A 15534-nucleotide genomic window follows, 5' to 3' on the forward strand; every position below is an offset into this window, starting at 1 on the left:
TCTCATGAGACCCGAGGATCTTGTGACTTGGTAGTGATGGATTTTCATCTCTGGAGTAAGGCACTGCAGTATGGAAAAGTCCATGGGGGTAGATGTAGTGAAACTTGTCTGATATCATACTAACAGTCTGTATTGATCTCCTGTCAAATGTGATACAGATGAGCCTCCTCTGCTCTCAAGTCAGCAGAGTTTTTCATCCTATTCCTTGCCTTTCATGCACACATCCATGAAGCAGTTTCCTGTGCCTGCACCAGTTGATCCCAAGGGCATGGGAATTCTGAGGGAACCAGCTGGCAGCCCTTAGGATCAGAACTGACCCTTCCTCATTACCACTGCTGAGGGAAGCTTGTCAAGATCTTCCCTTTGCCCTTTGAAGGATTTGTATTTAAAGGTGGCTGATTCAACAACATCATTTCTGCTGGGTTCAGTGTGGAAACAGGAGCTGTTAACCGCAGCTGGAACTGGCTGGGGCCAGGATTTGCATCTGTGGGTACATGTACTCCCAGGTCTGTGGATCCCAGACCCACACTATAAAACTACTGAGAAGCACAGGAGAGAAGGAGAAATGGGGCATCCCATGTCAACATCCTGAGAAGCTGCTTTGGTTAAAGCCAGAAGAGATCAGAAGAACTGCTTTTGGATGACTGAGATTGAAAGTGTGCAATCCATGTGGCCTCACGTTTGGGACCTAGGGAAGGAGGCTCTCCTGGCTCTGCATGTCTCACTCCATTTGGGGTTTCTGACCAGGTATTGCCCTTTCTCTTCCTCCACTCCCTCTTGCCTTCCCTAGGTACCTATATACCCCAGGCTGCCGGCATAGCCCTCCATCCACACGAGTGGAGACACAGCAGGCAAAGGAGCAGCACCCCTCCAGCAGACCCCAGGAAAAACTACCCCTACATGGATGGAAGCTTCAGTGAAGATGACTGGGACAAGCCCAGCAGGTACGGAGAGGTGGGAGGAGGCAGGGAGGTGTTTGGAGGTATGGGTGTCACTGCATTAGGGACAAAGGTGGCATGGGAATGTGATGGAGCAGCCAGTGATGTCCCTATCTTGGCATCAGGCAGCCATGGGGAAGGATGCTGGTGGTGCACTGGCTGTGTTGGGCCACCTCCACATTGCCAGGTTACCCTGAGTGTAGCTCTGTGACACCTCTGCCATAGCCAGGTGACATTTGTGTCTGGAGTTAGGGTGGTCTCAGCTGCATGGACCACAGGTTCCTACCATGTTTCTTACTCCTGCCATGTAGAGGATGCAGTATTTTCATAGATTCCATGTAATAGACATGGTCAGGACTCTCCCTGTATGTGTTGGCCAGACTTTTTTGAGTAAGGATGCAGCTTCACAACGGCTCACTGCCACAAAGCAAAAGAGGCCAACCAAACTCTTGGAGGGTCAGTGTGAGGTTGCATGTCCATGTTAAAATCTACCGAAAATGTGGCTGGATTTTCTCTCCCATCACACTTTGGCTCTTCCAACACCTCAAAGCTCCACTGAGTGAACATGGTCGTTAATCCCCCAGCTCAGCCAGCATGGGGAAAATTCTGTAACACCCCCTGAGGCCAGGGAGTAGGCTGCAGCTGCCCCTTGCTTTGGGTGAAAATCCTTCTGGAGCTGCCTTGGCCAGAGGCTGCCCCTCACTGAGCCACACGTAATGGAAAAGCCCCATTGCTTCAAAACTTCCCCTCCCCTCAACATTCTCCAGAGTCCCCATAGTTGTGTGTGTCGTGTTGTTACTGTCAGTTCTTTTTTTTTCCTATTTTTTTCCTTAACTTTTGTTTGTCCAAACAAAACCCTTAGAACATCTCATGGCCATTTCCACCTATTTAAAGATGATCAAGCTGGCAGGAAGGCTGGCAGCGCCAGAGACTTTGTTCTTGTTTTGCCTCTCAGCAAGAGCCAGATCACAGAGGTCACTGATCCCTCATGGCCCTCCTGGAGAGGCTGCTGGCAGCTGAAGTTGGCAAATCTGAGCCCTCGAAACCCCCTGTGTCCCTAATGAGGACTCCAAGCCCTGATGTCAAAGTGCAAGTGAAATGGTTCATGCTGCTGACCCCTCTTTATTAGAGAGAAAAACAAACCCTGACTACCTTTAGCCTGGAAAAACCTGCTGATCCAGTGCTGTGGGAGCCCATTCTGATTCATCTGTGTCCTGGATGTGTTTGTGTATTGCTGCTCTGAGAGGCAAGACACTGGTAACTAGAACGGACATTTGCCTTTTTGGGAACCTGAGAGCGGAGGAAGGAAATGAGTAAGGGGAAAGAATCAAAAATTCGTTTTTAGGGGAAATTTTGGTTTGTTTTTATAAAGTCTTGCTGGGTGTTTATTTGACCTTTCTGCCTGGTGTAAAGGCTACTGTCCTTTAAAAGCTGATGAAAGGTAGGGGGTGAATTTAAAATACAATAAACTATGTCAGATACTGCTCTCTTCAGGAAGTCCATGATCCCACAAGGAGCAAATGGGTGTGTGAGTGAGTTTCTGCCTGCTACAGACTCCTATTTCAACCAGGGGATGAAAAGGAAAGCATGTGCTAAAGACTTTGCAGTTGTTAGACATCTGAAAAAAGCTCTATTAATAGACCAAGGGGTCATTATATATTTAATGGAGGCCAAGTTCTCTGTGACATGTACTCAGGTAAAATATATTGACTTTGCTGAGTGGCTCTGGTGGATGAATGTCCCTTCCTGTCTGTGGAGCTGAAGACCGCAAGGCCATGCAAGATACTACCAGATGTTGCAGAGCTGGGCCATCCTCCATGCCCCATATCTTATAAGATATGTATAAGATGCATTAGGGCTGCCCTAATGTCCCTTTGGGCTCTCTTTCCATGACACATTAGTGGGTTTATAGTGATCTTGATTTAACACCACAGAGAGTTTCCTTCAAGAGGCTCCTGTTAAACAGAGCACTGGTGGTCTGAGTTTTGCAGCCTGGTGTTCAGTAAGCAATGTCCAGCATCACCTGCTTTTCTAGCTTGTTCAGAGGATTTCACCATGTTTGATTCAGAGGTATGAGAACTGACCCTGGCTTGTGGTCAGATACTAAAAGTGCTGAAACTGCCAAGATGGGGAATTGCAGAACCCCCAGCACATGGTGTTCACATTAACATGTGTTTGTACCAGCTTGAGAGAGGTTCTCTCTAACCTTACTCTCTGTTGTAGACAGATCTGGTGGCAAACTTTGCACAGCTCTAAGTGCCAAGACTGCTATACAGCAAAAAACAGAGAGACCTTCTGAAAGTAACAGCTCAGTTCCCTGGCCATCCCAAAGCAAATGAAACTCGGTTTGTATGGGTTGTACATGACACTGTTGATGCTGCAGGCCGTAGTGTGCGTTTGCTTGTCCAGCCCAGGGCAATCATTTTTATATACATCTTTGCATTATTTACTCTCATAGAGACCTGATGTATTTATCATTTTCTCACCATGTCTGTTACCCTCTGTGTTTTTCTCTCTCTTCTCAGGTGTTCTGTGTCTCAGATCTGAGCTCTATTCCATCAGCCTTTGTACTAACAGTCTCTGAGGCTCCTGGTTTACCCATAACGCATCCTTTTCTCTTTCACTTCTCTATTTCACCAAAACGTCTTCCTAAACCTACAGTCTTCCTACAGGCACTTTTTAATTTACCCTTTGAACTTTGACATTACTACACCAACTTAATTCTTCCTTTGAAGGACACTTGCCCCGTTAGTAAATGCATGGAGGTCTCGTATGTGGACTCTTGTTTGAAAAGTTCATATTGTTTGCTTTTGTATATGAAGACTCTTCAAGTCTGCTTTTACTGGTGAACACTTGCTGTAGCCTTGCAGCTTTCACCCCGCTGCAGAAGAGTGCTGACAATATTTGGTTCCTACGTTACAACAGATACCCCAACCGCCAAAATGGCCTTGAGACCACTCATGAGGACAATTTTTGGCGTGTTTTTGGAGAAGCTTTGGAGGATTTGGAAACATGCGGCCAGTCTGAACTTTTGAGGGAGATTGAGGTAAATCACTTTCTGAATTTGCTGCTGACCTGACTGTTTTGCTCTTTCCATAAGTGTTAGACCGTTTCCCCAGATCTGTTACTTGCCCATAGCATCCCTGAGCTGCCGGTGGTGTGAAGAAGGGTTTGGGTTTAATTCACGTCAGGTTTTGTGCCAATGGGTAACTCTGCCTCATTCTACAGCTGCTTGCGTGTGCTCTTTCCCTGAGCCCGTGTCTTGCCCGCCAGGAACTCCACGCCCTTTTCGCGAACTGTTGCTGGCTAATAATCTTCACATGACAGTTGGCAAGCCTTCCCTATCCAACTGTAAACCCTCTCCTTGGAAAGATATTGTCTGTCCAAAGCACTTGAAGGCCAAGTGAAAGGAGCCCCTTAGACCCCCATTGGGACTGAAGCCTTGGCTTGCTTCAAGTGCAGACAGCACACGTATCTTGCATTCAGCTGTCACTCAGCCGGAAACTGTTTTAGAGAAATAGGTAATTGGAAGCTTTTCAGCCAGCCTTCCCCATGGAAAAATCTGAGAAAGTAATTGCTTCCTGCAGAAATAAAGGTGTTTCCTCTCTTCACAAACCACTTTCTCTTTTCTTTATCCAAAATGCTTTGGAGGTCATGTTATTGTGTCCGGTTATAGGATGAGGAGCCTGGATTTCTAAGTCATGGGATGCAAATAAAGGCCCCCCTTGAGACTGTGAGCAGCAGGAAGAAACCTGCCTGGCAGGATGGGGCCTGTGCTGCTCCCTTCCCTAGTTCAGCTCCTACAGCCTGAATGAAGGAGGAGGACCCCGTGAGACCATCTCTCCCTGTGCCTTCCAGGTGCAGAGGACTGGAGAGAACTCACTGGATCATGCCCTCCACCACTCCCAGTGGGACAGGTTTTATGTACAGTTGCATATTGCTGAGGCTTCAGAGAAAAAAAGGCAACTTCTGACTAATTGAAGGTCAAAAAGGAAAGTCATGTTTTGGTTTGTATTGTGACAAGGGACTTGCTAATTGTTCTTTCCTCCTTGATCCTTAGCAACTGTAAGTGGAGGAGGAAATATCAATTAAATTTATTGTGCTGAAGCATGGAATGCTGTTTTTATTATCTTAACTGCTTCAGAAAATGACTTAAAAAAACATCAGAACACACTCAAAATCCCAAATCCCCAGCCCTCCCAAACTATAACTTTTTCCCTTGATCACTTATTTCCTGGACCTGAATGTATTTAGAAATGAGTTTAGGCAGCTGCTCTCAACCTTTCTGAACTGTTGTTGGCTGCTTAAGAGACAGTACCTCTCTGAAATGATGCATAAATATTGCTTTTCTGCTGGCATCTAAATGCAAAAGAAGGGATTTGTTGGACTCTCTTTCCTTTTCCAGGGATCTGTGGTGCAATTGCTGGTTTATGCTGTTTGGAACTTTGACAGTTACAGAAATGTTTATAAACATGTAAAGGAGTCTTATTGAAAGCTGAGCACCTCCAGGATTTCTGTGTATTAAGCACTTTCCTAGAATATTTTGAAAGTTTTGGGGTCAGAAGGGAAGTGCTCTGTTTTTTAGCAAGAATCTGTTGGGTTCAACTCCCCTTTTATCAAATCCTAAATACTACTAATCCATTCCTCCCTCTCCATGTGCTCAGCCTTTTTGAAGTGTGCTGTGTGATCTGCAGTGCTCACTGGGGCCTTTGCTATATTTCAACATTCTTAGCCCCAGCTCTCAGCCTCCTGTGATTTTATGACAGTCAGAGATTTGATTTGTTTGTATTTTTAAAAAAAATTGGCCCTTCGCGCTTTGCTTTTGAAAAAGAAGAGCCATGCAAGGTGACCCATGATAGCCTGAAAACAGGTTCACACACAGTAGGAATCCCCTTCCAGACTATGAGTATGGGAAGAAACAGGCTTTTCCCAGTAAAGTGTGTGTCTCTGCTTTGCTTTGAGGGCAGCCAAGACATGGGAAAAGTAATGCAGGGCAGCCACAGACCAGAGAAGACTGGAACTGCCCTTTTTGCTGCTTGCACTAAACCTAAAGCTTATGGAAAAACTTTAGGAAATTGCTTATGATGCTGCAAGTAGGGTTTAAATGCCATGAAGATGGAAAAGGAGTCAAATGCTGTTGGGTACTGGTTGGTTGTGGTATTTGCAGCCTGTGAGGAAGGGCAGTGGCATGGTGTGCACAGACCTTTCTGTTTTCCCTGATTCTGCAGTGCTGGGACAGCACAGCACAGCTCAATATCCTGAGGCTGCCCGAGGGCAGTGACCAAATGTACCCTGGTTGGCTGTGCTGTTGTTTGTTAGTCTGCCTGTCAAGTATGTGGTAAGTCAGTGTCCTTCCAGCATGTAGGTATTTGAGTTTTGCCCAAACTTGAGCTGATCAAGTCATGTGTGAAGACCTGAAAAGTGCAAAACTGAAAGGTTTTCTGTATTTCATCCAACCCTTTTTGAGATAACACGGGTACTGCTGGCATTTTCCTACTGCCACCATAATTCACTATGCTTGCCTTTGTTCCATCTTGGAGCAAAGAGCTGGAGGGTCTTGATTAGAGAATTAGTTGGATGATATTTCCCCCGGGCACAGGAGCAATTACTCTTTGACTTACCACATTTAGTGTTGAAGAATTTTTCTGTCTGCTCCCTACCTTTCCTTTAATTTCGTCTACCTTTCGACATTTATTGGGACTGCAGACCCTTTGAGCCTGAACTTTGAAATTACAGGTTTTGTTATGCTGTTTAAATGGACTCTATGACCTGGAGCTGGCTGAGGTTCCACAGACTGGATTCTTGACTCCGTCGTTAGCTTTGATCAATGTAATCTCATTAGTGAAAAGCATTGCCAAATGGAGTCGAATCTACTTAAGGGCATCTTTTAATGGATGCTATCAAGGATGACCAGGCTTAAATACTACTTAATTTCATATTTTTAACTCAGTTTTGCTCAGTGACAGCTCCTATTTAGTGACAGATAAAATCCTAATTTTTGTGCAGAATTGGCCTCAGAGAAGTCCCAGGCATTGACTCCCCTGGGCCATTGCCAGCACTATGTGATGCTGGAGGGGAGCTGCAGCCTGCAGAGGTAGGCTGGAGAACCAGGCAGACAATGGTTCCTCTGGGAGCTCCCTGAGAATATTATATTCATCCTTCTTGATTATCAAGATGGTTCATGCACAAGATGAGGCCTGCCTGGCCCTGTTTGTGTAGAAGGGGTCATGGAAAAATAAGGCAATGCTTCACAAATGCTTCCTTCTGAGACTAAGCTCCATGTTGGGGTGGGGGTGGAGGGCATGAAGTGGCTCAGCCATAGAGCTGGAAGCAGGCTCCCAAGGTCTGGGAATGGCTCTTACAGGCAACAGGAAGAGCTTCTTGGTACTTATTTTCTGATTAATGAGAGCAGTGGTGCCGCCGTGCTGGCTGTGACGCTTTGGTGGCCGCGTGGTCCGTCTCTTCCTACTGCTGACTCAGCAGAGTGACGTTGTGCCCTCGCCCTGCAGGCGTCCATCATGACAGGGAGTGTGCACAACCTGGGCCTGGAGGGCAGCAAGCTGCTCCTGGACTCTGTCAACCCCTCGGGAATGAGCCCACTGAGGAAAGCCAACTCCAGCTGCAGCGATGGACAGACTGAGGGCAGCAGCTCCCCTGCCAAGAAGAACGAGAGGAACCTGGACATGAAGAAGATCGAGAAGGAGATGCAGGAAATCATGTCCCCGACCCCCCTTGAGTTTCATAAGGTTTGTGTCGCCAAGGGTGGGTGTAACTGTGGCACTGTAATACCTCAATGGTTAAAGCTGTAGAAGCTTTGCAACCTTGTAAAAAATCTGCTTTGCTCAGAGGGACACCCAGAAACTGGTCCTTGTTAAAGCTGGCCCTCACCAAGGTCTGCAGCAAAGGTTTCCAGAAGATCAGATTAAGATGAAGGAGCCCCATCAGAAGAGTAATGGGATTTAGCTGCCATGATTCAGCAGGGTTCAAACCTGGGCTTTGCTATTTCTCTTTATATATAAGGTTTCCAGGTCCTTGTGTTTTGGAGTTTGTTAATTGGTGCTACAGATAAAAGTGAGAGAGCTCAAAGTATGGCCCCCTGAAGACCCATCAGCTCTTTTCCTGTGGTACACTCCATGTAGTAGGCCACTTTTCAAATAAAAAATGACTTATTTTCCCTCCGCTTCCACTCCAGTGATGGGATACTGGTTTGATTTCAGCATCCAGCTGAATATAGCCAGTTTAACCATTGTGCAAGGCAATGGTAATTAGAAAAAGTAATTAACTGCAGAAGCTGCTGATGTAGAATGCAAGCAGGGAAGGGAGCTGGAGAGGTTTCAAAACTTTGATTGCCTTTTTCTTTCCTAGTGTGACTTCAGAACGAAACCTGTAGTTATGGTAGCTGGAAAAAACAACTTTTTCATGTTTGATCTGCTTTTGCCCTTCAGGGCATGGCAAATGTGTCTTTAAATAAAACTCCTTGGTACCTGAAGGAGGAGAGCTGTGTAATTAGGCATGTTATAGAGTGACTCTTCATTCTGCTGGAGCGTCTGGTGTTGGCTGTATTCGGAAATGAGGTTGAGGCCAGCTGGGATGCTCCATCCTGATGCATCATCCTGAGCATTGTCCTTCCCCAGGACCATAGATCCATGAGGCTCACCCAGCCAGGAGCACAGTCATGGATTGTGAGCCATGGGAGAGATTCACTCCCAGTTCATGGGAGGCAAGGGGAGATTTCGGTAGTGTTGGGGAATCTGCTGTCCCTGGTTCCCAGTGTTACCCCAGGGCAAGACACACTTCTAACAGTGCTCTCCTCCTTTAGACAAGGCCAAAGAGTGACATGCCCAAGGGAAGGATGATGAGGTTGCCCATTTCTTGTGCTCAGAATGTCAGCACTTACCGATACGAATTTTCTGAAAAGGACTTGTAAATAATACGGAGAATTTTAGATGTTCCTGCTGAGTGATGTATTAAAAATGAGCTGCCTTCACATTTGACTCACGACATTAAAAATTCCCTGTGAACATGTTGATCTTTCATGTGCTGGTCTGGCACACACGGAGGATACACAGCATAACCTGGGCCAGGGAAGGCGATGCTCCATTAAAAACACTTGTTTGTCGCTCTTTTAGTGAAACATGAGTGCTGTCTGTATTACACTGCTCGCATTTTCTTCCACATCCAAGGGCGAGGGACTGTCATGGGGTTGGTTTTATGCCAGTCACCAAAGCAATTCTCCCTGTGGTGATGGTGTCAGGGAAATAAGGCTTAGTCTCTGTTATCTGCTCAGGCTAAGAAAAACCCACCCAGGAGACCCAGAGCAGAATTGCTGTAGGTCTGCACGCATTGCTCATGCTGCTCCCATCCTGGCAGCCCTGTACATCACCTCCTTGCTCTGCTGCATTGAAACCTGCTTCTTCTCTTTCTGCCTCTCCAGATGACACTCCACAAAGACCCGGAGAGCGAAGACTTTGGATTCAGTTTGTCGGATGGCCTGATAGAAAAAGGTGTCTATGTAAATATGGTCCGTCCGGATGGGCCAGCAGATCAGTGTGGCCTCAAGCCATATGACAGAGTGCTTCAGGTAATAAATGCAAAATGCAGTTCTGGAGGCTGGGACGGAGTGAATGAGTGGCTGAGAGGAAGAGAGAAGTGAGACCCATCCATGGCAGCACTAACTTTAATGAAAGGTAATAGTTAGCCAACTAGGTGAGCTTTTAGCCACCAACTCAATGGGACCTGTGTTTTATAACAGGAAATCACTAGGTAGTACCTTCAGGTGGTACCCCATGTGGTACTCCTAGGTTACACTAGTCCAGGGCACAGCCTGTTCTGGCACTGGCCTTTTTGAGCTTGGACAGCTCCAAACAAGCAAAAAGCTGTGCTGCTTCCTTTCCTCACCCTCAGTCCTATTCCTGGTTTTTGGATGAACCAGACTGTATTGACCAATATGTGTTGCTGTGAAGCCCCTTGTGGAATTAAGTGATGTTCATGAAGTTCTGTGCATGCCTTTGACAACTAGAAGAGTTTTCTAGGAAACACATCCTTCAAGCAAGTTATTTTTTATGGATATTTTTCTTTGAAAAATGCTTCATCGGAAATGACTGATGCAGAAACAGAATAAAAACTCTGGCCAAAAGCACAGTCTGTAATAGATGTGCCCTGGGCATATTGGACTACCAGAGGGACAGAAAAAGCCTGGTGAATTTTGGAATTTGGAGAGGAGCTCTGTATGGATGAAAACCAACTATTTTAGCTTTGAGGCAGCTCAAACAGCAACTGAAGGAAATGCAACCTCTATGGAAAAATTACCACCATTTGGAAATGCAGATATTGTGACCATATTTGGAAACACTCAGATGTTTAGTTTTACTGATTTCTAGGCGGGGGTTCTTAGCAGTTGGATTAGAGCCAATACTTTATGTACATCAGGTAACTGGAGGACTGGCAGCACTGTGGGGAACCTTGTTTAAGCTTGTTATGGTCTCTAGCCAGTTGGCTGCTATACAATTATTCCTTCTCAGCTTCAAATAAAAGATGGTGCAAGAATGAGCAAGAAGCTAATTAGGCTCTGGGCTGCCTTTCTGTTCAATGTTGGATGTGTCGCTTTTTGCAAGTGCCAAGTGCTCTGGGAGGTGTGCCCAAAATCCTAAACAGAGTGGTGTGGAGACTTTGGACACCCTTTTTCCACATGCTGTGCTGCACAGCTCACACCTACGGGCACATGAGGCGACTGCCATCGTGTTGATGTGTGGAGTTGGGAGTGAGGGATCGCAGACGTGCTACCGGTGACTCCCCTCAAGAAGCGCAGAGATGCGTTGCTGAGGATGCTGCGGAGTGCTGCTGATTGTGGGCACAGTGACATGCCTGAAGGCCAGCGAAACACCTCATCCCTGCTGTCACAGACCCTCTGCCTCTCGGCTGCATGGATTAACTGGAGCATGGCATTGCACTAATGGCACTTCTGCACTGGAGCTGCCTGGCTGGCACAGAGCAGGGGGAGAGCAAGCTCGTGGTTTATCTCTCCTTGTCCATGCGCGGGCTAGAAATTGTCCCTCTGCTGTAAGGAGCAGTACTGGGGTCTCTGTGCGGACACCAGCTAGGGTGGGGGGACACTGCTGGTTTCACAGACCCAGCACTGTGGGCACGCATTAATTCTGGGAAGGGGCTTGGGATGGAAGGGTTGTATGGAGCCAAGTATCCAGCCCTTACCCAAAGAAGGAAGCAACACCTGGCCCCAGGGGTTATGTTCACTCCAAAGGTGTATGGGAAATTCCTTTCTCCTTTCCCTGCTTCCCATCCCCGTGCCATTTGCCAGCCTGCTCTGTTCCAGAGCTGTCATGGCATCAAGCCCAAGTGTTCTGGTAGCTGTAGGCAAGAGAGCTGGGGTGGTTTCTCCAGATGACCCAGCCTAGAAATGTGCTTGAAGGTCTGCAAGAGCCAGCAGTAACTGCTTTCACTGCTGAATCCTACAGAGAGAATTTGCAGCTGCCTCCTGAGCCCACATGAAATGCATCCAGATTCCTGTGAAATGAAGGATATAAATGGGGAGAATGGAAGCAGAAACTGTTCAGTATAGTCTGGTTTTACTTCTGGCTGAGCTGGAAAATGGTTGCCAGAAGCTTTAGGGCTGTATTTGTTTTCTAGGTGCTGAATACTTGGCACCACAAATTGAAGGCCAGTAAAAGCCATGATGACAAAAAAGAAAATGGAAAATGGCAACATTTTTTCTACAGGCTTGAACAGGAGAACTGGTTTTGGGCCCTGCAGTGTTTAATACTTGTAATACTGCCCCAGGCACTGGGGTCAGGGCTCATGCCTGGCCCAGACTTTCTTTTCCCCTTCCTCAATCAGTTACTGCATCACTCCTCAGCTAAGTGCAGATGCTCATTCTGAAGGGGTGCTTCTGCTCTGCTCCATTATGAACCTGGAACCAGGGACCCCCAAGAGTTGTGTGTTTTGTCCAGCTGGGGTTTAGCACTAATCTTGCATTTGCTGACTAACAAACATGATCTTTCTGTTGTTCCTCCCCATGGCACGTCCCAAATCCATCCCGGCAGGTAAACCGCATCCGAACGAGAGACTTTGACTGCTGTCTGGCCGTTCCCTTGATTTCAGAGGCTGGAGATAAGCTGGACCTGGTGATTAGCCGGAACCCCTTGGCACTGGCTGCCAATGCTCCCTCGGAGGGGAACAGAGAGCTCCTGGCGCAGGTCCCCCGCGGCGCCGAGGTCAAGGCAAGTGTCCAGACGCTCTGAGCAGCGGGAGCAGAGCAGACGAGGCCTCTGCTGAGCTCTTGTGGTATTTGGGGTGTTTCTCTTGGTTTTTTGCACTGGTATGTGTAAATGCTGTACGTACCATAACCTGCAAGTGGGGAGGTGGGTCTTCAGTGAGCCTGTAGACCTCCATATATTGCTGGAAAGGTCAGAGCTGGGTGTGCATCTGGGGCTGTGGCAGCGACGGCAGTGGGACAAACTGCCAACAGGAGGAAGGAGCATCCACAGCCATCCCCCATGTCAGGGCATCCCCCTGTGCTCCTGCCATCGAGTGTGCAGCATCCTGCTTCAGATATCCTCCTCACCCTGAAAGGCCTTGGCCATCCTACAAACACACATGGTGCTATTATGTTCCTTGTTTGCTCGGTTAATCACATACAGCAGGACTGAAATGCCTTTCCTTTTATGTTGTGCCCAGCTCCATCCTTTCAACACTCCTGGTAAATCAATTCCTGCAGCCCCTTGCACTCCCGGTACAGGGCTGTGGAGAGAGCTGTTAGAAGACACTTCAAAATGTGCTTGTGAGTGGCTAAATGCAATTCTTGTGCAAAAATTGGTATTTGCAGCTGTCTCCTGCCAGCTCTGTCCACACTCCCTGCCAGATCTGGCTCGCCCTGTGATGGGATGAGGCACCTCGTGTGGCTGACTCCCATGAGCAGTGTTGTTACTTGTGCTCAGTAGTGACTACAGAGTAGAGGCCATACCCAGGGCTAAAGGCCCTGAGTACCTGCCTGAATCCCCCTTGTTTGTCTGAGCTTAATGGAGATCTCTTGCTTGCAAACCTGGCCTGTGCCTGGAAATAGATAGCAGAATAGCAAAATTCCCAGGGCTGCCCCTGATGTTTTGGGTCAATGAAACCTTGCTGTCTCCCCTGAGGCAGAGGCATGACAAACCCTTGGTTGGGTGGTGGTTGTGTCCTGTGTTCCTGTGGGCTGGGTGGTGTGTGCCCCTTTGCCTGTTGCTGGCGTCTTGTAGCCCCGTGGCCGCTCCCCTCCCGCCCGAGAGCCCCTGGCCCTGCGTGGCAGAGGGGCTGTGATGTTTGCATTGCCTGCCCTCTTTCCCATACTAGCACTTTATGATGATGTTCATGTCCTGGTGGCAGCATGAGGCCGGCGTCGCTTTCCCCGGGAAGGCCTGGGCAGTGGAGTGGAAGAGCTCACTCAGTTGGATACGGCAGCTCCGGAGCCCACTGCCCTCCTTCCCTGCTTGCCCTTCCAGTTCCTCCCTCCCTACCTGCACGCCAGTGGAGCGTGGAGGTTGTTGGGTGGGTGTACAGCACGTGTGTGTTCGCTTTGCTGAGCCAGGACTCGTCCCCACACTGTCTGTCCCCGACATCCCCCAGTGACAGCAAAACGTATGCGGGTGTTTCCTCCAGGCACGGCCCCATCCATCTGTCGTTGTAGGCATTTTCTCTTTGAGTATGCAATATCCCATACCGTTGCTGCCACACCTAGATAATGTGCCATAATTGATACCGTGGAGCATTGACAGTGCAGCCGAAAGTGTTTTTATATGCAATATTCTGAGCAGTGGAAGCTCACTGGGGCTTCTCATAGGTTTTTAATGAAGACTTTTATTAAAGGCTTTAAAAAAAAAAAAAAAAGGAAGAAGAAAAACTTGGTCCTCGTATCCCTTCCTATGCATTTTGAATGAGATGAAGATGAAATGCATTACTGAAATGTGTATTTTTATCCATATATTAGAGTGTATTCCTTGTAAAGTATTTTTATATGCTAATTTTCTTATGTATCTATGAAAGCACAATATTTAAAAGTACAGCATTTCAAAGAATATTTTAGTCCTGTTTTGGACCTATTTGTAAATCTCTGTATTTAAATGGGATTGGAATGACTTTGACTTTTTTTTAAAATTAAATAAAAGCAAATGAAATGCGTTTGTTTTGGTTTGTGTTGCTTTCTGCTGGAGGATGGTAGTGAGGCAATGCTTTGCTTCCAGCAGCATTTTAACAGGGGACCCTGTTTGTGAGACACCTTGGAGGACAAGGGGGAGGCCACGCAGAGGGTTTGGCTGGGAGGCCACTGTTTGTAGGGCTACTGGTGTAGGTCTGGGGCTGTGCTTTGCTGCCCACCATAAGTGGTGGGACTTGGGTCGCTCCCCTCCCTGTGCCTGTGGAGGCAATTTTGCTGTAGCTGTTAACAAGGGGGAGCTGGAGATGCTCATGCATGTGGTTTCAGCATTGCCCGCAGCTTTTCCACACTGGAATCTTGGCTTGAAGCTGGGCTGCTCCATGACAAAACACTGACGCAGCAAAGCACGTGGCAGCCGTGACGGGGCAGCATTTGCAAAGCTGTGGTTAATCCCTGGGGATGGGTTAGAAAACTGCTGGAGAATGATGTGCTGGCAGGAGATGTCCCATCTGGTGCTCAGAACCCTGCATCTCCTGTGGGGTGCCTTGGGGTACCGTGGTAGCCAAATTACCCCGCCTCTGAAACTAGACATCCCAAGAGATGACTGCCACGAACCCAGAACACAGCTCCTTGTCTCCAGGCGTCGAGGATTTCTCTCCTAGGCTCCCATTGAGGGCAGCACAGGCTGGAATGCTTCCTGGATAAGGCCATAGGGAATCTCTGCTCACCAGCACAGAGAGGGTGAGTTGGATTTTGCACCCCTTTGTGACCAAGTGAGTAATGCAGGACTTTTCAGAGCCTGAGCGGGGTATAGGAATGTCCCTGGTTAGACTGGGGAATCATTGCCATGCAAACAAGCCTTATCTGCCATCTCTGGCTGCCCTCCTGGGGTGAAGACTTCAGAACAGGGCCCTGCACCAGGCCCTTGCCAAAACCATGTGGAGCCAGCCGAGGCACTGGGGCTGCAGCCGAGGCACTGGGGCTGCAGGAGGCTGAGTGAGCACCCACGAAATGCGAGCCCTGGGGCTCAGTGTGTGTCCAGGGGTTCTGTGTGTGTCCCAGGTAAAAGGTTAGAATGGAACTGCTCCCTGGGATGTGCCTCAGTGGGCAGCACATGCCCCTGCTGATGTCACTTCTCGTCCCACGGGCCTTGGCTGATGGGAGCAGCTGCAGCCCTGGGCAGGTGATGGCCACCAGGGCAGGTGGTCAAAACCTTCCAGCAGCAGCTCGTGGCACTTTGTGGCTTTTTAAATTTCCTGTTTATTTATTTTATTTTAACCTCTGACACACTGCAGTTGTTGCCTGTGCTCTTACAAGGCTGCTTAGACCAGACATTGCAGGCTGTGCTGATGAGAGGAGAAATTCCTGACAAAGTCCTCAATCACACCCAGCAAAACAATCAACCAAGCCAAAAAACCCCAGCTAAAGACAGCTGTGGGACTGATCCTGGGCATG

The 15534-nt window shown here is 48.0% G+C and overlaps 1 protein-coding gene across 6 annotated transcripts in view; it reads left to right on the forward strand.

The window, feature by feature from the left end:
- GRIP2 (glutamate receptor interacting protein 2) overlaps positions 1-14105 on the forward strand; it is a 267142-nt gene extending 253037 nt beyond the window's left edge. For 4 of the 6 annotated variants that reach the window (XM_032120774.1, XM_032120772.1, XM_032120773.1 and 1 more), the window contains exons 20-24: positions 791-944; positions 3864-3984; positions 7448-7684; positions 9373-9519; positions 11996-14105. In XM_032120774.1, coding sequence (XP_031976665.1) covers positions 791-944; positions 3864-3984; positions 7448-7684; positions 9373-9519; positions 11996-12193 — 857 coding nt within the window. In that variant the 3' untranslated portion in view covers positions 12194-14105. Of the gene's footprint in view, positions 1-790; positions 945-3463; positions 3699-3863; positions 3985-7447; positions 7685-9372; positions 9626-11995 lie in introns of those variants that run through there. The other 2 variants (XM_032120776.1, XM_032120777.1) reach the window with 2 other exon arrangements.
- Positions 14106-15534: the final 1429 nt, after the last annotated feature.

Source organism: Corvus moneduloides, chromosome 11, assembly GCF_009650955.1.
Source record: "Corvus moneduloides isolate bCorMon1 chromosome 11, bCorMon1.pri, whole genome shotgun sequence".
Classification (NCBI taxonomy): Eukaryota; Metazoa; Chordata; class Aves; order Passeriformes; family Corvidae; genus Corvus; species Corvus moneduloides.